This window comes from Balaenoptera musculus, chromosome 7, assembly GCF_009873245.2.
Source record: "Balaenoptera musculus isolate JJ_BM4_2016_0621 chromosome 7, mBalMus1.pri.v3, whole genome shotgun sequence".
NCBI lineage: Eukaryota > Metazoa > Chordata > Mammalia > Artiodactyla > Balaenopteridae > Balaenoptera > Balaenoptera musculus.
In genome coordinates, this window is record NC_045791.1 from 56,704,753 (window position 1) to 56,729,827 (window position 25,075).

General features: G+C 37.1%; 1 protein-coding gene across 3 annotated transcripts in view; it reads right to left on the bottom strand.

Moving 5' to 3' along the window:
- The window catches only part of LNPK (lunapark, ER junction formation factor), a 92,825-nt gene that overhangs the window by 16,570 nt on the left and 51,180 nt on the right, over positions 1-25,075 (bottom strand). For all 3 annotated transcript variants that reach the window (XM_036858040.1, XM_036858041.1, XM_036858043.1), the window contains exon 9: positions 11,693-11,905. In XM_036858040.1, the coding sequence (XP_036713935.1) occupies positions 11,693-11,905 (213 nt within the window). The remainder of the gene's footprint in view (positions 1-11,692; positions 11,906-25,075) is intronic.

The window sequence follows — 25,075 nt, forward strand, 5'->3', positions numbered from 1 at the left end:
ACCCACAAGAAGGCAGAAAACAGGAGAAAGGGAGCAGAACAGATGAGACAAATAGAAAAAAAAATAGCACAATAAAAGATTTAAACTCAAACCTAAACATACTAATCATTACATTAAATGTATGTGGCCTGAACATCCTCACTATAAGGCAAAGATTGTCAGAATGGATAAAAAAGCAAGACCCAATAGGTGCTGCTTACAAAAACCCCATTTTAAATATAAGGACACAAACAGGTTAAAAGTAAATGACAGGAAAAAATATATAAATACGCTAACACTAATCAAAAGAAACCTGGAGCACTTGTATTAATAGCAATCAGAGTAGATTCTGGAGCAAAGAATATAATCAGGGATGAAAAGAGTAATTTCATAATGACAAGAAGTCAATTCATCAAGAAGACATAATAATCCTAAACATATATGTGCATCATAACAGAGTTTCAAAAACTAACAGAACTACAAAAAGAAACAAAGACACAATTATAGTCAGAGATTTCAACAGCATTCTCTCAATAACTGACAGAACAAACAGACAGAAAATCATTAATGACGTACAATACTATCTACTACCAACTTGACCTAATTGACATTTATAGCCATTCTACCCAACAGGAACAGAATATACATTCCTTTCAAGTGAACATAAAACATACACCAAGACAAATGATAGTATGAGGTATAAAACAAGTCTCAATACACTTAAGAAGATTCAATAATATAAAGTATGTTTTCTGATAACAATAGAATTAAATTAGACATCAGCAACAAAAAGACATCATGAAAATATCCAAATTTTTGGAGACTAAATAATAGAGATATAAAAAAATCCAGGCTTTAAAAAAAAATCAAAAAAGAAATTACAAACCATTTTTAACTGAATGAAAACAAACCAAAAAAAAACATGTCAAATTTATGACATGCACCTAAAGCAATACTTAGAGGAAAATTTATAACACTAAACACTATACCACTAAACACCTACAAAACAGGATAGGCCTAAAATCCATGAATTCAGCTTCCACCTTAAGAACCACAAAGGAAACAGCAAATGAAACCTGAAGTAAACAGAATAAAGGAAATAATAAAGATCAGAGAGGGAATTAATAAAAGAGAAAATACAAAAATAATAGAGAAAAGCTAGTTCTTTGAGAAGACCAATTGAATTGATAAACCTGTAGCCAGACTAATCAGGGAAAAAAAAAAAAGGAAGATACAAAATACTAACGTTAAGAATGAGAGGGACTTCCCTGGTGGCGCAGTGGTTAAGAATCCGTCTGCCAATGCAGGGGCCACAGGTTCGAGCCCTGATCCAGGAAGATCCCACATGCCAAGAAGCAACTAAGCTCGTGAGCCACAACTACTGAGCCTGTGGTCTAGAGCACGCGAGCCACAACTACTGAGCCCGTGCACCGCAACTACTGAAGCCCAGGCACCTAAAAGCCCGTGCTCCACAACAAGAAAGCCACTGCAGTGAGGAGCCTGCACACTGCAACGAAGAGCAGCCCTCACTTGCTGCAACTAGAGAAAGATCGTGCGTAGCAATGAAGACCCAATGCAGCCAAAAATAAATAAATGAATAAATAAATAAATTCATAAAAAACAGAATGAGAGAAATGACATAAATAGAGATAGTAAAAATATTAAAAGAATAAGAAGGGTATATTATGAATAACTTTATGCCAATAAATTCTATAAGTTAGATGAAATAAATTCCTTGAAAGACTACCAAACTACCACAACTCACTCAACAAGAATTAGACAACTATTCAATTTGTTAACATTTTGTTAAGAATTTTTGCATCCATGTTCATGAGGGATATTAGTCTGTAGTTTTCCCTTTAAAAAATTGAATTTTTAGGGCTTCCCTGGTGGCACAGTGGTTGGGAGTCTGCCTGCCAATGCAGGGGACACGGGTTCGAGCCCTGGTCTGGGAGGATCCCACATGCCGCGGAGCAACTGGGCCCGTGAGCCACAATTACTGAGCCTGCGCGTCTGGAGCCTGTGCTCCGCAGCAAGAGAGGCCGCGATAGTGAGAGGCCCACGCACTGCGATGAGGAGTGGCTCCTGCTTGCCGCAACTGGAGAAAGCCCTCACGCAGAAACGAAGAAATGAAGACCCAACACAGCCAAAAATAAATAAATAAATAAACTCCAATCTCTAAAAAAAAAAAAAAAAAAAAATTGAATTTTTAGTTAAAAAAAAAACCTTCCACAAAGAAAACACCAGGCCCAGGTACTTTAACCTGTAAAATTTTAATTTATTATTAAGAAATAATACCAGACCACAGCACAGACAGCAGAAGCAAGAAGAACTACAATCCTGCAGCCTGTGGAACAAAAACCACATTCACAGAAAGAAAAACAAAATGAAAAGGCAGAGCACTATGTACCAGATGAAGGAACAAAATAAAACGCCAGAAAAACAATTAAATAAAGTGGAGATAGGCAACCATCCAGAAAAAGAATTCAGAATAATGATAGCAAAGATGATCCAGGACCTCGGAAAAAGAATGGAGGCAAAGACTCAGAAGATGAAAGAAATGTTTAACAAAGACCTAGCAAATTAAAGAACAAACAAACAGAGATGAACAATACAATAACTGAAATGAAAAATACACTAGAAGGAATCAATAGCAGAATAACTGAGGCAGAAGAACAGATAAGTGACCTGGAAGACAGAATGGTGGAGTTCACTGCCAAGGAACAGAATAAAGAAAAAAAAAATGAAACGAAATGAAGACAGCCTAAGGGACCCCTGGGACAACATTAAACACACCAACATTCGCATTATAGGGGTCCCAGAAGAAGAAGAGAGAGAGAAAGGACCCAAGACAACATCTGAAGAGATTACAGTTGGAAACTTCGCTAACATGTGAAAGGAAATAGCCACCCATGTCCAGGAAGCGCAGAGAGTCCCATACAGGAAAAACCCAAGGAGAAACATGCCAAGACACACAGTAATCAAACTGACAAAAACTAAAGACAAAGAAAAATAATTAAAAGCAATAAGGCAAAAACGACAAATAACATACAAGGGAACTCCCATAAGGTTAACAGCTGACTTCTCAGCGGAAACACTACAAGCCAGAAGGCAGTGGCATGATGTATTTAAAGTGATTAAAGGGAAGAACCTACAACCAGATTACTCTACCCTGCAAGGATCTCATTCAGATTTGATGGAGAAATCAAAAGCTTTACAGACAAGCAAAAGCTAAAAACATTCAGCACCACCAAACCAGAACTAAAACAAATGCCAGAGGAACTTCCCTAAGTGGGAAACATAAGACAAGAAAAGGACCTACAAAACCAAACTCAAAACAATTAAGAAAATGGTAACAGGAACATACACATCAATAATTACCTTAAATGTGAATGGATTAAATGCTCCAACCAAAAGACACAGGCTTGCTGAATGGATACAAAAACAAGACCCATATATATGCTGTCTACAAGAGACCCACTTCAGACCTACGGACACATACAGACTGAAAGTGAGGGGATGGAAAAAGATATTCCATGCAAATGGAAATCAAAAGAAAGCTGGAGTAGCAATACTTATATCAGATAAAAAAGACTTTAAATAAAGAATGTTACAAGAGACAAGGAAGGACACTACGTAATGATCAAAGGATCAATCCAAGAAGAAGGTATAACAATTATAAATATGTATGCACCCAACATAGGAACACCTCAATACATAAGGCAACTGCTAACAGCTCTAAAAGAGGAAATCGACAGTAACAGAATAATAGTGGGGGACTTTAACTCCTCATTTACACCAAAGGAAAGATCATCCAGACAGAAAATTAATAAGGAAACACAAGCTTTAAATGACACAATAGACCAGATAGATTTAATTGATATATATAGGACATTCCATCCAAAAACAGCAGATTACACTTTCTTCTCAAGTGCGCACGGAACATTCTCCAGGATAGATCACATCTTGGGTCACAAATCAAGCTTTGGTAAATTTAAGAAAACTGGAATTATATCAAGCATCTTTTCCGACCACAACATTATGAGATTAGAAATCAATTAAAGGGGAAAAAACATAAAAAACACAAACACATGGAGGCTAAACAATATGTTACTAAATAACCAAGAGATCACTGAAGAAATCAAAGAGAAAATCAAAAAATACCTAGAGACAAATGACAATGAAAACACGATGATCCAAAACCTATGGGATGCAGCAAAAGCAGTTCTAAGAGGGAAGGTTATAGCAATACAATGCTACCTCAAGAAACAAGAAAAGTCTCAAGTAAACAATCTAACCTTACACCTAAAGTAACTAGAGAAAGAAGAACAAACAAAACCCACAGTTACTACAAGGAAAGAAATCATAAAGATCAGAGCAGAAATAAATGAAACAGAAACAAAGAAAACAACAGCAAAGATCAATAAAACTAAAAGCTGGTTCTTTGAGAAGATAAACAAAATTGATAAACCTTTAGCCAGACTCACCAAGAAGAAGAGGGAGAGGACTCAAATCAATAAAATTAGAAATGAAAAAGGAGAAGTTACAACAGACACTGCAGAAATACAAAGCATCCTAAGAGACTACTACAAGCAACTCTGTGCCAATAAAATGGACAACTTGGAAGAAATCGGCAAATTCTTTAACCTTCCAAGACTGAACCAGGAAGAAATAGAAAATATGAACAGACCAATCACAAGCACTGAAATTGAAACTGTGATTTAAAATCTTCCAACAAACAAAAGTCCTGGACCAGATGGCTTCACAGGTGAATTCTATCAAACATTTAGAGAAGAGCTAACACCCATCCTTCTCAAACTCTTCCAAAAATTTGCAGAGGAAAGAACACTCCCAAACTCATTCTATGAGGCCACCATCACCCTGATACCAAAACCAGACAAAGATGTCACAAGGAAAGAAAACTACAGGCCAATATCACTGATGAACACAGATGCAAAAATCCTCAAACAAAATACTAGCAAACAGAATCCAACAACACATTAAAAGGATCATACACCATGATCAAGTGGGGTTTACCCAAGGAATGCAAGGATTCTTCAATATATGCAAATCAATCAATGTGATACACCATATTAACAGATTGAAGGATAAAAACCATATGATCATCGCAATAGATGCAGAAAAAGCTTTTGACAAAATTCAACACCCATTTATGATAAAAACTCTCCAGAAAGTGGGCATAGAGGGAACCTACCTCAACATCATAAAGGCCATATACGACAAACATCATTCTCAATGGTGAAAAACTGAAAGCATTTCCTCTAAGATCAGGAACAAGACAAGGATGTCCACTCTCGCCACTACCATTCAACATAGTTTTGGAAGTCCTAGCCACAGAAATCAGAGAAGAAAAAGAAATAAAAGGAATACGAATTGGAAAAGAAGAAGTAAAACTGTCACTGAAGTAAAACTGTCAGTAAAACTGTTTGAAGATGACATGATACTATACATAGAGAATCCTAAAGATGCCACCAGAAAACTACTAGAGCTAATCAATGAATTTGGTAAAGTTGCAGGATACAAAATTAATGCACAGAAATCTCTTGCATTCCTATACACTAATGATGAAAAATCTGAAAGGGAAATTAAGGAAACACCCCCATTTACCACTGCAACAAAAAGAATAAAGTACCTAGGAATAAACCTACCTAGGGAGACAAAAGACCTGTATGCAGAAAACTATAAGACACTGACGAAAGAAATTAAAGATGATACCAACAGATGGAGAGATATACTATGTTCTTGGATTGGAAGAATCAATATTGTGAAAATGACTATACTACTCAAAGCAATCTACAGATTCAATGCAATCCCTATCAAATTACCAATGGCATTTTTTACAGAACTAGAACAAATCATCTTAAAATTTGTATGGAGACAGAAAAGACCCCAAGTGGCCAAAGCAGTCTTGTGGGAAAAAAACGGAGCTGGAGGAATCAGACACCCTGACTTCAGACTATACTACAAAGCTACAGTAATCAAGACAATATGGTACTGGCACAAAAACAGAAACACAGATCAATGGAACAAGATAGAAAGCCCAGAGATAAACCCCATGCACATATGGTCACCTTATTTTTCATAAAGGAGGCGGGAATATACAATGGAGAAAAGACAGTCTCTTCAGTAAGTGGTGCTGGGAAAACTGAACAGCTACATGTAAAAGAATGAAATTAGAACACTCCTCAACACCATACACAAAAATAAACTCAAAATGGATTCGAGACCTAAATGTAAGACGAGACACTATAAAACTCTTAGAGGAAAACATAGGAAGAACACTCTTTGACATAAATCACAGCAAGATCTTTTTTGATCCAGCTCCTAGAGTAATGGAAATAAAAACAAAAATAAACAAATGGGACTTAATGAAACTTAAAAGTTTTTGCAAAGCAAAGGAAACTACAAGCAAGACGAAAAGATAACCTTCAGAATGGGAGAAAATATTTGCAAACGAATCAACAGACAAAGGATTAATCTCCAAAATATATAAACAGCTCATGCAGCTCAATATTAAAAAAAAAACAAACAACCCAATCAAAAAATGGGCAAAAGACCAGATAGACATTTCTCCAAAGAAGACATACAGATGGTCAAGTAGCACATGAAAAGCTGCTCAACATCACTAATTATTAGAGAAATGCAAATCAAAACTACAGTGATGTATCACCTCACACCAGTTAGAATGGGCATCATCAGAAAATCTACAAACAACAAATGCTGGAGAGGGTGTGGAGAAAAGGGAACCCTCTTGCACTGTTGGTGGGAATGTAAATTGATACAGCCACTATGGAGAACAGTATGGAGGTTCCTTCAAAAACTAAAAATAGAATTACCATATGACCCAGCAATCCCACTACTGGGCATATACCCAGAGAAAACCATAACTCAAAAAGACACATGCACCCCAATGTTCACTGCAGCACTATTTACAATAGCCAGATCATGGAAGTACCTAAATGCCCACTGACAGACAAATGGATAAAGAAGATGTGGTACATATATAGAATGGAATATCAGCCATAAAAAGGAATGAAATTGGGTCATTTGTAGAGATGTGGATGGACCTAGAGACTGTTATACAGAGTGAAGTAAGTCAGAAAGAGAAAAACAAATATCATATATTAATGTATATATGTGGAATCTAGAAAAATGGTACAGATGAACCAGTTTGCATGGCAGAAATGGAGACACAGATGTACAGAACAAATGTATGGACACCAAGGGGGGAAAGCGGGTGGGGGGGGGTGCGATGAATTGGGAGATTGGGATTGACATATATACACTAATATGTATAAAACAGTTAACTAATAGAACCCGCTGTATTAAAAAATAAAATAAAATTCGAAGAAAGAAATAATACCAATTCTACACAAACTTGTCCATAAAATTAAAAATGAGAAAATACTTTCTCATAGTGAGGCCAGCATTACTCTGATACCAAAACCAGAAAAAAAAATTACAAGAAAAAACAAAAAACAAAAACAAAACCACAGACCAATATCCCTAAGGAAAATTGATGTAAATATTTCTAATGAAATTTTAGCAAATTGAACCCAACAATTTATATAAAATAATAAAACATCATGACCAAGTGAAATTTATCTCAGGAAAGCTAGGTGGTTTAACATCTAAAAATCAGTGTTAAAAAAACATATCAGGGACTTCCCTGGTGGAGCTGTGATTAAGAATCCGCCTGCCGGCCTTCCCTGGTGGCGCGGTGGTTAAGAATCTGCCTGCCAATGCAGGGGACACGGGTTCGATCCCTGGTCCGGGAAGATCCCACATGCCGCGGAGCAATGAAGCCCGTGTGCCACAACTACTGAGCCAGCGCTCTAGAGCCCGTGAGCCACAACTATTAAGCCTGCGAGCCACAATTACTGAAGCCTGTGTGCCTACAGCCCGTGCTCTGCAACAAGAGAAGTCACCACAATGAGAAGCCTGCTCACCGCAACAAAGAGTAGCCCCCACTCGCCGCAACTAGAGAAAGCCCACGCACAGCAACGAAGACCCAACAAAGCCAAAAATAAATAAATAAAATAAATAAATTTAAAAAAAAAAAAAAAAAAGAATCCGCCTGTCAATGGAGGGGACACGGGTTTGATCCCTGGTCCATGAAGATCCCACATGCCGCAGAGCAACTAAGCCCATGTGCCACACCTACTGAGCCTGCACTCTAGAGCCCACGTGCCACAACTACTAAAGCCCCTGTGCCTAGAGCCTGTGCTCCACAGCAAAAGAAACCACCACAATGAGAAGCCTATACACTGCAACGAGGTGTAGCCCCTGCTCGCTGCAACTAGCGAAAGCCCACACACAGCAACAAAGACTCAGCGCAACCAAAAATAAATAAATAAATTCATTTTTAAAAAATCAATCAGTGTATTTCACCATATGAAATAGTGATGTTAAAACAAAAGAACAAACTAAAACCCTACACAAGCATCTCAATAGATGCAGAAAAAGCACTTGACAAAATCCATCATCTTTTACTGATAAAAACCTTTGTAACTAGGAATGGAAGGGTACTTCCTCAATCTGACAAAGGCTATCTATTAAAAAAAAAAAACAACAACCCTATAGCTTACATCAGGCTGAAGGAAGAAAGAGTAAATGCTCTCCTCCTAAGATCAGCAATAAGGCAAGGATGTCTGCTCTCACCACTTCTATTTAACACTGCACTAAAGGTTCTAGCTAGTATAATAAGGCAAGAAAAAGAAATGAAAGGAATCCAGATTTTAAAAGAAGAAGTAAAATTGTCCTTACTTACAATCTGACAGCCTACGTAGAAAATACTATGGAATCTATAAAAAAAAAAAGCTATCAGAACTAACAAGTGAGTTTAGCAATATTACAGGATACAAGATCAATATACAAAAATCAACTCTATTTCTATATATGTTAGCAATGAACAATGGAAATAGTTAATAAAATATCATTTAAAATAGGATAAAAACATGAAAAAATTAGATGTACGTTTAACCCCCCAAAGGTGCAAAACCTATATACTGAACACTGCAAAACATTGTTGAGAGAAACTAGAGAAGATCTAAATAAATAGAGAGATACACTGTGTTCATGTAATAAATTAGCCAGTATCAGAGGAGATGAATGGAGAATGGGGAGTGGAGGAATAACCCAGAATTTAGTTAATGATTACATCATATAAAAACAGTAGCAACAAAGAGTTGCACATTCAAACTTTATGAATTGTAACTCCACAGTCTCTGAAAACTGAAACAGAACTGTGTGCAGGAGATACTCTGAACTGAGAGACTACACTGAAGGTACTGAGAAGTGAGAGAATAAAATAAATAAGATGTGATGTTTGCCTTTGTAAAACAAGGCCAGATAAGAGTAAGATAGGCAGCAATGGAGGTTACGTGGAGACCTCGTAGAAGACTTTGAAACAAAATGCGGTCTTGTTGGAATAAGCCCTGCAATACATGGATAAAAGGTTTTCAAAATGACTGTGACAAAAACTTTAAAGTATTAAAAAATGGCTTTAGGGCAGCAATATGGTATTAATATATTAAAAGATAAGAGATTTGTTTTGTAAATAATCACAAATCTAAAGGTTGTTACAATCTTTAAAAAGGCAAATGATGTAGAATTATAGCTAGTAAATGAAATTTAAGTTCTAGAATAAGTTTTTAGTATTACAAATCAAGTACATTTTTCAGATTTCATCAGTTATTGGTATAGTCGTACTAACAACATTCAATCATTATCATCAAAACATTAACTTGAATGTAGACATTAAGTGTCATCCTTCATTACCAAATTTTCAACTTGAATAAACATGCCAAATTAGATTTTGAAAGCATTTAAGCCAACTTAACTTTTTCTGGAGTATTTTACTTCTACATGTTTAAAATGAAAATGTCCAGAAAGGAATCTGGATAAATAAAACAACAGATTTCATAAAACTATCTTAACTCCCTTGCATACTAATAACTTTTAAAATAACACATCTTTGTATTCATGCTGTTATGGGTAACAGTAATTAATAAAAACATCAAGAGCAATCATTGTAGGAATACTGGTCATTTTTACACAGCTTGGCAAATTATCAAGTACCTGCTGGTTATTAATTTCCAAACATATGGGAGCCCTGTGGTAATACACATTAAATTGATTCTCTTCCACAAATATGGCATAATGAAAATATGAATTATTAATCTTCTCTGTAAGAAATCACTTAACTCATTCATACTTTTGGCAATGTACAACTTAAATACAAAGTCTTTTACACGGAAACTAATTAAAAACTTCAGTAAAATATGTTATACTTACATGATCATGAAATGGTAGGCCATTGCTCCTGCTATAATCCTGTTCTTACATGTGCTATTATATAATTTTTATTATTTTATATAAATTGCTAAACTTTAATTTCTTTAAAACTAGTTACACAAATGTATGTAACTCATGCATTCTCACAAAAAAAGTTCTTTCATTAAACAACTAAGAGCTTTACTTTACAAATATGGGTATCTCGAATCAACCAGATAACAACTGAAAGATGAATAATTTTCAATCACTTTAATTTACTTAACTTCACAAAATATATGGCTGCCTTGGGTGGCATCATTATATGTCAAGTTTAAAAGTATTTTTTCAATAACCAATAATTAAAAGTTATGTTTTGTATTCATTTCATTTGTAGCTAGCTTTCTTAATGTATTTATAAATTAATAGTTTTCTAGTTTTCTAAGACCTTATGCTGCTTTTTTTGAAGAAAAAGCAGGAAAAAAAGTCTACTGCATTAGTAACATTTAGATTGCTTATTGATTTTATTACATAAGTACCCTGAATACCTGATATTAACTACTGACTAGCCTCAAAATCATTATAAATTATATGTAATTAGTCATGAAATATGAAAGTAATCTAAATTAAAATTAAATATTCTAAAATAAGATAAATAATTTACTATCATATTCAATAATCGGACATGGAAATCTACATAAACTAATGTGATCTGCTGATGTAGTGGACTTCCATGTCCCAATCACACTCCAAAAGAAAGTTGCAGGGTAATATAATCTATTACACTCCAAAAATGGGATCTTCCCCTAGAGATCTACAACACTGAAAAAAGAGAATCCAAAGAAATGAAATAGTAGTAAAGGCAGTATGTTATTAATTCAATAGAACTTTATGTTAAAGTATCTGTCAGAAAATACTAAGGTTCTATGGCTTAAAAAAAAGAAAAATCTACCAAGCCCACATTAACATTAGTAGTATTATACACCACAACACATGAATATTCTTCCTGAAATATGTTAATTGTCATATTTTAAAATATATATGAAGGGGCTAGCAAAAAGCACGAATATATTCCAAAAATGTTCTCTTCTATCCTCATTTTATATAAATCTGGGACCATTCTAAAGCTGAATATAAAAAGATATGTTATACTGTTGACTACAGAATACTACAAAGTTTTATTGCCATTTAAACAAAGAAGCCATAACAGTTAAATGAGCTCAAGAAATAGGTTTCAGTATCACAAGGTGCCAGCTGTAAAGAGTTATGGCTAATTGAATATGGAACTCCTGCTTAATCAGATAACTGCTCTGCTATTTCCAAATGAAATGCCATTTCCATACTGTCTGAAAATGGCCCGTTTTATTGGTAACCAGAGAAAACAATATAAACTGTAAATAACATTAAGTGCTCTGTTTACCCATTCCAGGCACTGAAGTAGCAGGGGATCCAAAACGTCTTGGTAACACATTTGACGATAGGGCTGGAATAACAGTTCTTTCTGGGGGTCCACCAGGGGCTGAAGTGTCCTTTGGTGGTCCAGGAGATACTGGAACTTTTGGGGGAGAGCCCTGGCTAGAGCCTGCTGGTGCTGGAGAAAGGTTTCTTTGAGCTGCAGGTCGCTGACGAATCTCTGAGAATAAGAATAAAAAGTATATATTAGGTTCAACATCCAACATACCACCATTAGTCAATATCACAAATGACTTACATTTAATAATGTTTTGTGGCACTAGAAAGCATCTGTAGGGTCAAAACTACTTATAATAAGAAATCTATAAAATGTGGCACTGAAAGCTGACTGTAGAGTACTCCATTTCTGAACCTACAATTCAACTACATGTATATATTTATGCAACAAGCCTTGATCTACCTGCTGATATTATTTTTCAAAATAAATTCAAATAAAATAAAATCATCACCCAGTTATGTATCATATCTTTTTACAATAATCCTTCCCAAGTTATGGTAAAGAAAGTTTATCAGAATTAGTGAAAACGCCAGTGAAAAGTGTAGAATTGTTTCTTCAAGATTAAAAAATGGTAATGCTAAGAAATGAGTAAATAAGTATATTCTGTAATTATCAAGTATTTATGAAGTAATTAATCAAAGTAGTCATAGAAATGCTGAAAAAGTATTCTTTACTAATAGGTACCATTAGCTTCCCATTCTCCTTTATACTATTGCTACCTTTTTGGGTAAACTTTTTTTTTTTTTAATTTTTATTTATTTATTTTTGGCTGTGTTGGGTCTTCATTTCTGTGCGAGGGCTTTCTCTAGTTGCGGCGAGTGGGGGCCATTCTTCATCGCGGTGCGCGGGCCTCTCACTATCGCGGCCTCTCTTGTTGCGGAGCACAGGCTCCAGACGCGCAGGCTCAGTAGTTATGGCTCACGGGCCCAGTTGCTCCGTGGCATGTGGGATCTTCCCAGACCAGGGCTCGAATCCGTTTCCCCTGCATTGGCAGGCAGATTCTCAACCACTGCGCCACCAGGGAAGCCCCAGGGTAAACTTTTTTTGCCAATACAGTTTACAAAGGAAAACTTCCACTCTGCATAAACAATATATCATCATAAACAAATCTTATCTTTTTGTTGCAAAAATTATAAGAAGTGGGCAAATGTGCCAAATCCAGGCTGCTGCCTCTTTTTGAAACACAATAACGCTGTTGTTTACATACTGTCTATGGCTACTTTAGAAGAGTTGAGTAGTTACAACAGAGACCCTATGGCTCTCAAAGCCATTTACTATATTTACTATCCGGTGCTTTGCAGAAAGTTTCATGATTCCCTGCCTACTCGATAACATAAAATTCAATTCTGTCATTCCCTATACCCACCAGTATCTTACTTGAATGTCGATGGTAAGATCTCAAATAAAGATGCACGTCTAGCTTTTTAATTCTACATATCACCTTAAATTATCACAAATCCTGAAACTGTAGGCTAAAATTAAAGAAGTTAAATTTTTATTGGCATGACTGGTAAAAAATACATACTTCCAGAAGCAAAATAGTTTAGATTTGGACTCTATTTGGCAGTTAAAGATTTTCATGAAAAGTTCACTGCAATCAAAAGTACAGCTTGAGCATCAGATTTCAGTTTACTATAATCTAGTCTACTAGTTAAGAACCTGGGCCCTGCGGTCAAAAAGGTTTGGTTAGAATCCTGGCTGCAGCTACAAGACCTCAGATGGGCTAACTTCACTAAGTCTCTGTCTCTTTATCTGTAAAATTAGGATAATAATATCCTAACTCAGAATTGTTATGAGAATTAAATAAGATAATATCTGTAAGTTGATAGCTCACATTTATTGAATACATATTTCAGATGACAGTGTTTTCATACAGCTAAGTATTTCAAATCACCATTTATCTGTAATTAGTGGGACCAACTAATTTTCCATTGGTTCTTAATTTAATCTCTAACCTAGCCACTGCAATAATAAATTACAAGCATGTCATCATTATATAAATGGAACTGCCCTTATATTTGGCTACTTTCCTTACAGTTTATAGAAAACTTCAGATTTTACCTAGACTAAGTGTATCTTAATAACTCCTGCAAATTAGCTGGTCACTTAATTATCTTTTATTCACAAGGAACACCTTAAAAGATGGTTACACATTAAGAAAGCCATTAAACGCTGCAAAAGGTACTGAGATCAATGAAATCATATAAAGATCTGGTCACTGGAATTAATTTAAAAAAACAAGGCATCAAATATTGTAAATCATTTCTTTAGCAGATTTTTAGGTAAAACATAACTCAAAAATTACATTTTTCTTCCAGATAAATAAATGCTTAACATTTTTTAGACTATCTTAAAAGTTACTATTATCCTTTCACTTCTTTTTTTTTTTCTTTTTTCTTTAATTAATTAATTTATTTAATTCATTTTTGGCTGTGTTGGGTCCTCGTTTCTGTGCGAGGGCCCTCTCCAGCTGCGGCGAGCGGGGGCCACTCTTCATCGCGGTGCGCGGGCCTCCCACCATCGCGGCCTCTCCCATTGCGGAGCACAGGCTCCAGACGCGCAGGCTCAGCAACTGTGGCTCACGGGCCCAGTCGCTCCGCGGCACGTGGGATCCTCCCGGACCAGGGCACGAACCCGCGTCCCCTGCACTGGCAGGCAAACTCCCAACCACTGCGCCACCAGGGAAGCCCCATCCTTTCACTTCTTGAACAAAGACTTGAGACTGCTTCCTCTGAGTGTGCATTTATCCAGTGAAAATTAACTAAGGCACTCTTTTTTTTTAACATCACTCATATGCTACTGAAAGGTAAGGCCTATAACTAACTATTTAACAAAGAACACCATATCTAGCATTCCATAAAAGAGATATGGCTTAATAATTTCTAAATCTAAAATTAGGCAGACAAAAGGGAAAACTGATACAGAAGAGTCAGGAAAGGGAGAAAAAGTTTCAATGTTTACAAAGGAAAAGCAGGTAACAAAGAGTTACAATGACAATGGTTGAAAATAGTTAGCAATACAATACCAAATCTATATTTGGTAAAGTGTTATGGAATATTCTGGTAGTCTCAATTTAAAATATCTAAGATTTATCTACTTTTAGCTACATGGCACTTAAAAATGCTTTGTATTATAATTCTCTTAAAAGGTTTCTAGTACTCAACAAAGTAGTCATATCGGTTATACTGAACATTTCCCACATTTAAATGTAAAATACCATCCCCCAAAAAGATTTACCAAGCATTCTACGTCAGTCTGGTTAAGTATAAGGACTGTCCCATAAAGCCACCTCTTGGCCAGAGGATGTTTTAACATCCTTATCAATGATCAATCAACTATTCAATAAAAATCATACCAAGTATGAGGACATGTCTATAATTTTAAATTCAAAATGAAGCAGACTCAAAATGAGATTAAAAACTACTATTTTATGATAAACAAAAGGAAGAAAACAAAGTTTAAAATAATAAAATAAGATAGTTGCTAAAAGCATAGATTCCGAAATCAAACTGTCTTGATTTAAATTTGAGCTCCACCCTGTTTATTAGATGTGCATGCAGCCTTTTCCAAGTTGACATCTCTCAGTTCAGCTTCCTCACATAATGAGAATACTTACCTCCATGGTTGTTACAAAGAACAAGGGCCTCATTGTCTTCTACTTACTTGACCCTTTGCAGAATATGACAATGGATATCATCCCTACTTACACTTCAGCTTTCTAGATGCCAGTTTAGTTCTGCTTTTAACTTTGATCATTTCTTCTTTTTCCTGGGCTCCTCTTTCTCCATTTACACTTAAATGTTAATGTTCTTATACAGGGGTCCCCAACCACAGGGCCACAGACCAGTATCATCCACGGCCTGTTAGGAACCGGGCCGCACAGCAGGAGGTAAGTGGCGGGCGAGCGAGTGAAGCTTCATCTGCCTCTCCCCATCGCTTGCATTACTGCCTGAACCATACCCCCACCCCCTACCCCACCCCGGGCCGTGGAAAAATTGTCTTCCATGAAACCTGTCCCTGGTGCCAAAAAGGTTGGGGACAGCTGTTCTTATAGGTCCTCTTACTCTATTTTCTCTCCCTGGGCAATTTCACTTAAACCCATGGTTTCAATAAATATCACCTATACTTCCCAATGACTCCTAATCTGTATCTATAACCTCAACTTTTTTCTAAGCTCCATTTGAAATAATTAACTACCTATAAACCATATCACCTGGATTTAACTCCCACTCAACAGATCCAAAAGCAAATTCATTATCTTCAACACAAACCTACTACTCTGATTCTTATGTTCCTTATCTTGCTTAAAACACTAACATCTAACCAGCTGCTCAAGCTAAAAATCTTTACTCCTCCTTCGACTCCACACTTTCCAAATCTAATAGCCATCAAGTCCTATCAATCTACTCTTAAATCTGAATTATCTCTTAAATCTCTTCCCTTTTCAACTTCTTTGCAATAACCTATCTAGTGTAGGCCCTTATCTCTTACCTATATTAGTTGGTATCCTAATTGACTTCCATGTGTTCAGCCTTGCTCTCTCCAATCCATTCTCCATGTTACAAAAAAGAAAAAACCAAAACCAAACAAACAAAAGCTGTTCTTTTTAAAATGCAAAGCCTCCAGTGGTTCCCATGTTGCATATAAGATAAAGTCCCAAACTCTGTAATGCTTCATACAAAATCCTTCATAATTATCCCTCCCTCACATAAACCCTACCTCCCTTTTTCAGGCATATGGCACTATTTGCAGTCCCTCAAGGTACCAAGGTCTCTTCTTGGTACCTTAGAGCAGACCTTAAGAGTCCTTTCCCACCATGTTCTCAAAGCAAATTGTTATTAAAACATATGCATTGTGATTCGTGACGACCTTCACCGTGGTCCTTGGTATGTTAAGATTATTTACATGTGCATAACTTTTTTAACCATGAGCTAATAGGCAGGAACTGCATCTTTATAGCCCCAGGATGTGGCAAGGCACTGGCACAGAGTATGAGCTTAATAAAGTCTATGAAACAAATTTATGTTCCTCCTGCACTTTAATAACGAACTTCCAACTGCCTATTACCCAACTTACGTGGTATAGGAGGCAGAATAAAGGCCTCCCAAACACATCCATGTCCTCATCCCCAGAAAATATAAATATGTTATGTTACATGCAAGAATAAGTAAGGCGGTACATGGAATAAGACTGTTAATCAACTGAATTTTTGTTGCCTGCTACATTGAGAATTTCAGCCTAATTTCAGGAGACCATACAAAAAAGCTATCTTCAAGCAGAAAATTTTCTAATAATATATACCACTTGCCAGCCTTTAGTTGAGTTTACTTTTTTGTTGTTCTGCTTTTTAAAGAACTATTAAGCAAAATGTACTCTTAATTTATCGAAACATTTATTTTTCTTCATCACCTTGATGATTTATTTCTACTCTAGTTTGTCTCCTACCTCTCTCAATTTTAAACAACCTGCACCTTGCAGTTCACCAAGGTCTCATTTGGTTAATCACTTTTTTACAACATTTAAACAAAATTTATGAATTCTTAAAAAAAAATTCCTTTTATTTCCTTTGACAACACACTTATTAAGCAACCACTATGAGCAAAGCACTACTGAATTGAATTCAGAGTTGCAATATAAAGGTGGCAAGCAAAGATAACACAATATTATAACATACACTAATGCAAGGTAAGTGCCACAAAAAAAGGAAACAACAAAGTACCATGAAGGGTTCAGGAAGGGGGATATTAAAATCAGTGATGGGATGAAGAAAGGTTTCATGGTAATGTTGGCATTTAAGATGAACACAGAAAAATGGATGGGGATAGAAATGCCTTTGTTACCTGTATTAAGGTATATGTGGCAGTTTTAAAATAAGAGTCCAAAATTATTTGAGTCACCTCCATTCAAAGGGAGAAGGAAAATGCCTATGTCCCCTCCCTTGAATCTGTACTACTGCTGTTTAACCAAGAGAATATAGGTGTGCCAGCTTTCAAAACTACTTTCTGTCTTTTGGGTGGCTTGCTCTTAGAATCCAGCACCATATTAGGAGCAAGTCCAAGTGGCTCCATTAGAGAGGTCCATGTGGAGAGGAACCAGTGGCCAGCACCAATTTGTCAGTCATGTGAGTAAGCCATCCTGGTAGTAGATCCTCCATCCTCAATCAGGTAGCTCCAACCCATGTGGGGTAGAGATGAGATGTTTCTACCAAACTCTGACGAAATTGTAAATTCATGAGCAAAACAAATGAATGCTGTTTTAAGCCACTAAGTTTTGGAGTGGTTTGTAATACAATAGATAACTACAACAGTATAGCTATAACATGTAAGAACACCCAAAAAAGTGCATTTGCTATTTTATGTTTTCGCAGATTTTCCTTATCAAATGTACATCCCCCAAAACAGCAAAGTATGAAGTATCATTCCATTTACTATCAAGAGCAAAAAAGATTCATGACTTCTACTTTAATCTTCCATATATGCCATGGAACACCAGTGAGTAAACTCTAAAAACCTACTTAAATAAGAAGTTGTAATCCATTTACTAGGACCATTAACTTTTTTTCAATACTTTTTGATTTCAAACTTAGCTGTGGCAGGATATAACTGACTTTCCTTTTGTTAATTTCACTAGTACAAGATGCACTTGTACACTAGATCCCATCCCTTCTTGCCTCCTCATGGATGGTTCTCCATCAACTGTCCCCACTCTCTCCATCATCAATTATTCCATGTCTTCTAGGCCGTTCCCAGTAGCACATAAACATGCACATGCTATCATTTCTTTCATACATCATGCTCACTCATACACACAAAATGCTTCCCCCTCCAGCTACCCATTTTTTCAATTTCCTTTACGCAAAAGAACTGCCTCTTCTCATTGTCTACAACTTCTCTACTCCCTTACTTTCTCAAATCTACTCTAAACAGGCTTTTACTCCATTCCTCTACCAAAACTATTCTTCTCAAGGTCACCAAGTTCCTCAACATTGCTAAAACCTATGGTCAATTTTCGACCCTCAACTTACTTGGCGGCAGTATGTGTCAGAGATGATCATGACCCAGAAACTTCAATTAGTGTCCAGGACACCACACACTCTTGGGATTTCCTATCTCACTGACCACTTCTTCTCACTTTCTTTTTCTGGTTCTTCTTCATTGCTCCAAATATCTTAATGTTAGAGTACCCTACGGTGGCCTTGGTCCTTTTCTCTTCTTTCTCCACATTTACATCCTTGATAATCTCATCCGGTTTCATGGTTTTAATAGATACCATCCAAATACTGATGACACCCAAATTTATATCTCCAACCCACATAATTCCTGTTTGCCAGACTCATATTCAACTAATTCCTTAGAATCCCCACTTGGACATCTGTCTAATAAGCATCTCAAACATACATATCCAAAATCAAACCCTGTTCTTCACCACCTCGCCTGAAACCCCATCCAAAAAGTGCTCCTCTTGTAATTTCTACCATCTCAGTAAATGGAAACTCTATCTTCCCAGTTACTCAGGCCAAAATCCTGAAGGTCACCTCTGACTCCTCTGTCTCTGACCCAATATCCAATCCATCAGGAAATCTTTTAGGTTCCAACTGTAAAATATATGCAGAATCTTAAACCACCTCTTATGTTACTAAACAAAGGTTCAAGCCACCATCAGTGCTTTCCTAGATAACTGCAAGAGCTTCCTAAGTACTTTCCCTGCTTCCACCTTTGCTTCCTTTGCAGCCTCAACACAGTCACCTTCCTTTTATAACATAATTTAAATCATGTCAATCCTCTGCTCAAAACAAAAAACAAAATTTTTTAAAAATTGAAAACTGAAGTTCTTACAGTGGTCTACATTCTACAAGACCCCACATGATATGATCCTTTGCTACCTCTCTTACTGTCTCTCCTACTATTCTCCCCATTGTTCAATCCAGTCCAGCCATATTGGCCTCCACGCTATTTCTAGAGTAATCTGGGTATGCTCTTTACTCAATCTCTGCACTTACTGATCCTTCTGTCTGGGATGTACTTCCCTCGGATATCTGCATGACTCATTCCCTCACCTCTGAGGTCAAATGACTTTGATCAAATGTCACCTTATCAATGTGGCCTTCCCTGACAACCCTATTTAACACTTCAACCCACCCTCACTCAAGACAGTCCCTATACATCATCCTTTCTTCATTTTCCTCTATCTAACACTATACAGATAAACTGATAGATAAAATTGTCTACCCCCACAATATGCACAAAGGGAGATTTTTTTTTTTGTCTCTTTTGTTTACTACTATGACCTCAGGGCCTAAAACAGTGCCTGACAGCACACACTCAATAAACATGTACTGGAAAAAACAAAAACAAATGAATAAATCAGAAATTAGTATATACAAGTCAAATTTATTCCCATATACCAATTAAAACCTTAAAAAGGAGGTCCTCCCCAAGGACTGAGGAGTCTGCTCCCCACACTGGGCTCCTCAGCCCAGGGGTCCTGAACCAAGATGAGCCCCCAAAATGTCTGACTTGGAAAACCAGCAGGGTTCACATTTTGCAGAGCCAGAGGGCTGTAGGAAACTGAGACTGCTCTTAATGGGTGCAGGCAAAAACTCACTCAATCTGAATTCAAGCAGAAAGGCAGCAGTGTGAAAGGTGCCAGGGTCAGACCTACTTGCCGATCTCAGAAAGCCTCCTGCTGGGACTCCCCCTGGGGACTGAGATGATGGCAGCAGCCACTTATGTGATCTCATATTACCTAGATGACACCAGAACCGGCAGGCATGCTCTGGAATCCTCCCTCGAGCCTATTAGCACCAGGGGCCTGCCTCGCCTACCACTGTGCTCACATCAGTTGCCTGCCACCAGGCCTCACAGCCAGATGTGCTGGGGGGCCTGCACCACCCACCAATGTATCCCCCATAATAGCACAAAGCAGGTCCTCTCAGCCAGCTGGGCCCAGGGGCCAGCCCCGCATACCAGCAAACCCACGGCAGTTAGCCCTGCAACAAGAGAAAGGCACACACAGCCCACATAGGATACACCCCTGAAGCATCTGGCTCTGGTGGACAGAAGAGAGCATGTGCCTGGGCCCCACAGGACACCTCCTACATAAGACCACTTCTCCAAGATCAGGAAATGTAACGGGCCTACCTAATACAAAGAAATAAACACAGAGAATTAGGAAAAGTGAGAAGACAGAGAAGTATGTTCCAAATGAAAGAACAAGACCTATCTCAGAAACTAAATGAAATGGAGATAAACAATCTATCTGATAAAGAGTTCAAGGTAATGATCATAAAGATGCTCACAAAACTCAGGAGAAGAATGGATGACCACAGTGAGAACTTCAGCAGAGTAAGAAAATACTTTAAAAAATCAGAGCTGAAGAATACAATAACTGAGATTAAAAACACACTAGAGGGAATCAATGGAAGATTAGATGATACAGAAGAATAGACTAGTGATCTGAAAGAGTAGTGGAAATCACCCAAACTGAACAGAAAAAAGAAAAAGAACTCAGAAAAATGAGAATAGTTTAAGGGACCTCTGGGACAACATCAAGCATACTAACATTCGCATTACATGAATTCCAGAAGAAAGAGAGAGAGAGAAAGGGGCAGAGAAGTTATCTGAAGAAATAATAGCTGAAAACTTCCCCAATGTGAGGAAGGAAACAGACATCCAGGTGCTGGAAGCACAGAGAGTCCCAAACAAGATGAACCCAAAGAGGTCCACACCAAGACACATTATACTTAAAATGTCAAAAGAGAAAGATAATGAGAGAATCTTAAAAGCAGCAGAGAAAAACAACTAGTTATACATAAGAGAGCCCCCATAAGACTATCAGCTGACTTTTCAGCAGAAACTTTGCAGGCCAGAAGGGAGTGGCACAATATATTCAAAGTACTGGAGAAAAAAAGAAACAACCAAGAATACTCTACCCAGCAAGGTTATCATTCAGAATTGAAGGAGAGGTAGAGTTTTATAGACAGCAAAAGCTAGAGGAGTTCATCACCACAAAACTGACCTTACAAGAAATGTTAAAGGGCCTTCTCTAAGTGGAAAAGAAAAAGCCACAACTAGAAATAAGAAAATTCTGAAGGAAAAATCTCACCACTAAAGACAAACATATAGTGAAAGTAGTGGATCAATCACTTATAAAGCTAGTAGAAATGATGAAAGGCAAAAGTAGTAAAATCATCTATATCTATGTACTTAAGGGATACACAAAATAAAAGGATGTAAATTCAAAACATAAAACATGATGGGGGGCTAAAAATGTAGGGCTTTTAGAAAGTGTTTGAACTTAAAACAAGATCATCAACTTAAAATAGACAGCTATATACACAGGTCATTATATATGAACCTCATAGTACCTAAAACCAAAACACACACACAAAACAAAGGAATCCAAACATAACATTAAAGATATTCATCAAATCACAAGGGAAGAAAGCAAGAGAAGAAGAACTACAAAAACAACCAGAAAACCATAAACAGAATGGCAATAAGTACATACCTATCAATAATTACTTTAAATGTAAATGGACAAAGTGCTCTAATCAAAAGACAATGGATGGCTGAATGGATCAAAAAACCAAGACCAGGACTTCCCTGGTGGTGCAGTGGTTAAGAATCCGCCTGCCAATGCAGGGGACACAGGTTCAATCCCTGGTCCAGGAAGGTCCCACATGCCGCGGAGCAACTAAGCCCGTGCGCCACAACTACTGAGCCTGCGCTCCAGAGCCCGCGAGCCACAACTACTGGCCCATGCACCACAACTACTGAAGCCCACGCACCTAGAGCCTGTGCTCTGCAACAAGAGAAGCCACTGTAATGAAAGCCCATGCACCACAACGAAGAGTAGCCCCCACTTAATGCAACTAGAGAAAGCCTGCACGCAGCAACAAAGACCCAATGCAGTCAAAAAATAATTAATCAAAAAAAGAATACTAGCAACCAAATTGAACAATACATTAGAAGGATCATAAACCATGATCAAGTGGGATTTAAACCAAGGATGCAAGGATGGTTCAATATCCACAAATCAATTAATCTGACACACCACGCTAACAAGACAAAAGATAAAAATCCTGATTATCTCAATACATGTAGAAAAAGCATTTGACAAAATCCAACATCCACTTATGATAAAAACTCTCAACAAAGTGGGTATAGTGGAAACATACCTCAACATAATAAATTCCATATATGACAAACCCAGAGCTAAGACTCAACAGAGAAAGCTGAAAGCTTTGCCTCTAAGATCAGGAATAAGAAAAAAATGCCCACTCTCATCATGTTTATTCAACATGCATTGGAAGTCCTAGCCACAGCAAGCAGACAAGAAAAAGAAATAAAAAGCATCCAGGCTACTGCCAGTGTCCTTGTCCTCATGGTAAGACACAGCCACCTCCCGCCTCTGCAGAAGACCTTCCAACACTAGCAGGGTGTTATAGACTGGAAAAGTCCTGGTTTAAAAATAAAGAGATTAGGAGAGGACAGATGGCAGAAGCAAGAAGAAGTACAATCCTGCAGCCTGTGGAACAAAAACCACATTCACAGAAATATAGACAAGATGAAAAGGCAGAGGGCTATGTACCAGATGAAGGAACGAGATAAAACCCCAGAAAAACAACTAACTGAAGTGGAGCTAGGCAACCATCCAGAAAAAGAATTCAGAATAATGATAGTGAAGATGATCCAGGACCTCGGAAAAAGAATGGAGGCAAAGACTCAGAAGATGAAAGAAATGTTTAACAAAGACCTAGAAGAATTAAAGAACAAAGAAACAGAGATGAACAATACAATAACTGAAATGAAAAATACACTAGAAGGAATCAATAGCAGAATAACTGAGGCAAAAGAATGGATAAATGACCTGGAAGACAGAATGGCGGAATTCACTGCTGTGGAACAGAATAAAGAAAAAAGAATGAAAAGAAATGAAGACAGCCTACGAGACCTCTGGGACAACATTAAACACAACAACATTCGCATTATAGGGGTCTCAGAAGGAGAAGAGAGAAAGGACGTGAGAAAATATTTGACGAGATTATGGTCGTAAACTTCCCTAACATGGGAAAGGAAACAGCCACCCAAGTCCAGGAAGCGCAGAGAGTCCCATACAGGATAAACCCAAGGAGACACATGCCAAGACACATAGTAATCAAATTGGCAAAAACTAAAGACAAAGAAAAATTATTGAAAGCAACAAGGGAAAAGCGACAAATAACATACAAGGGAACTCCCATAAGGTTAACAGCTGATTTCCAGCAGAAACTCTACAAGCCAGAAGGGAGTGGCATGACATATTTAAAGTGATGAAAGGGAAGAACCTACAACCAGATTACTCTACCCTGCAAGGATCTCATTCAGATTCGATGGAGAAATCAAAAGCTTTACAGACAAGCAAAAGCTAAGAGAATTCAGCGCCACCAAACCAGCTCTACAAGAAATGCTAAAGGAACTTCTCTAAGTGGGAAACACAAGAGAAGAAAAGGACCTACAAAACCAAACCCAAAACAATTAAAAAAATGGTAATAGGAACATACACATCAATAATTACCTTAAATGTGAATGGATTAAGGCTCCAACCAAAAGACACAGGCTTGCTGAATGGATACAAAAACAAGACCCACATATATGCTGTCTACAAGAGACCCACTTCAGACCTAGGGACACATACTGACTGAAAGTGAGGGGATGGAAAAAGATATTCCATGCAAATGGAAATCAAAAGAAAGCTGGAGTAGCTATACTCATATCAGATAAAATAGACTTTAAAATAAAAAATGTTACAAGAGACAAGGAAGGACACTACATAATGATCAAGGGATCAATCCAAGAAGAAAATATAACAATTATAAATATATATGCACACAACATAGGAGCACCTCAATACATAAGGCAACTGCTAACAGCTCTAAAAGAGGAAATCGACAGTAACACAATAATAGTGGGGGACTTTAACACCTCACTTACATCAATGGAGAGATCATCCAAACAGAAAATTAATAAGGAAACATAAGCTTTAAATGGCACAACAGACCAGATAGATTTAATTGATATTTATAGGACATTCCATCTCAAAACAGCAGATTACACTTTCTTCTCGAGTACGCATGGAACATTCTCCAGGATAGATCACATCTTGGGTCACAAACCAAGCCTCAGTAAATTTAAGAAAACTGAAATCATATTAAGCATCTTTTCTGACCACAATGCTATGAGATTAGAAATCAATTACAGGGAAAAAAACGTAAAAAACACAAACACATGGAGGCTAAACAATACATTACTAAATAACCAAGAGATCACTGAAGAAATCAAAAAATACCTA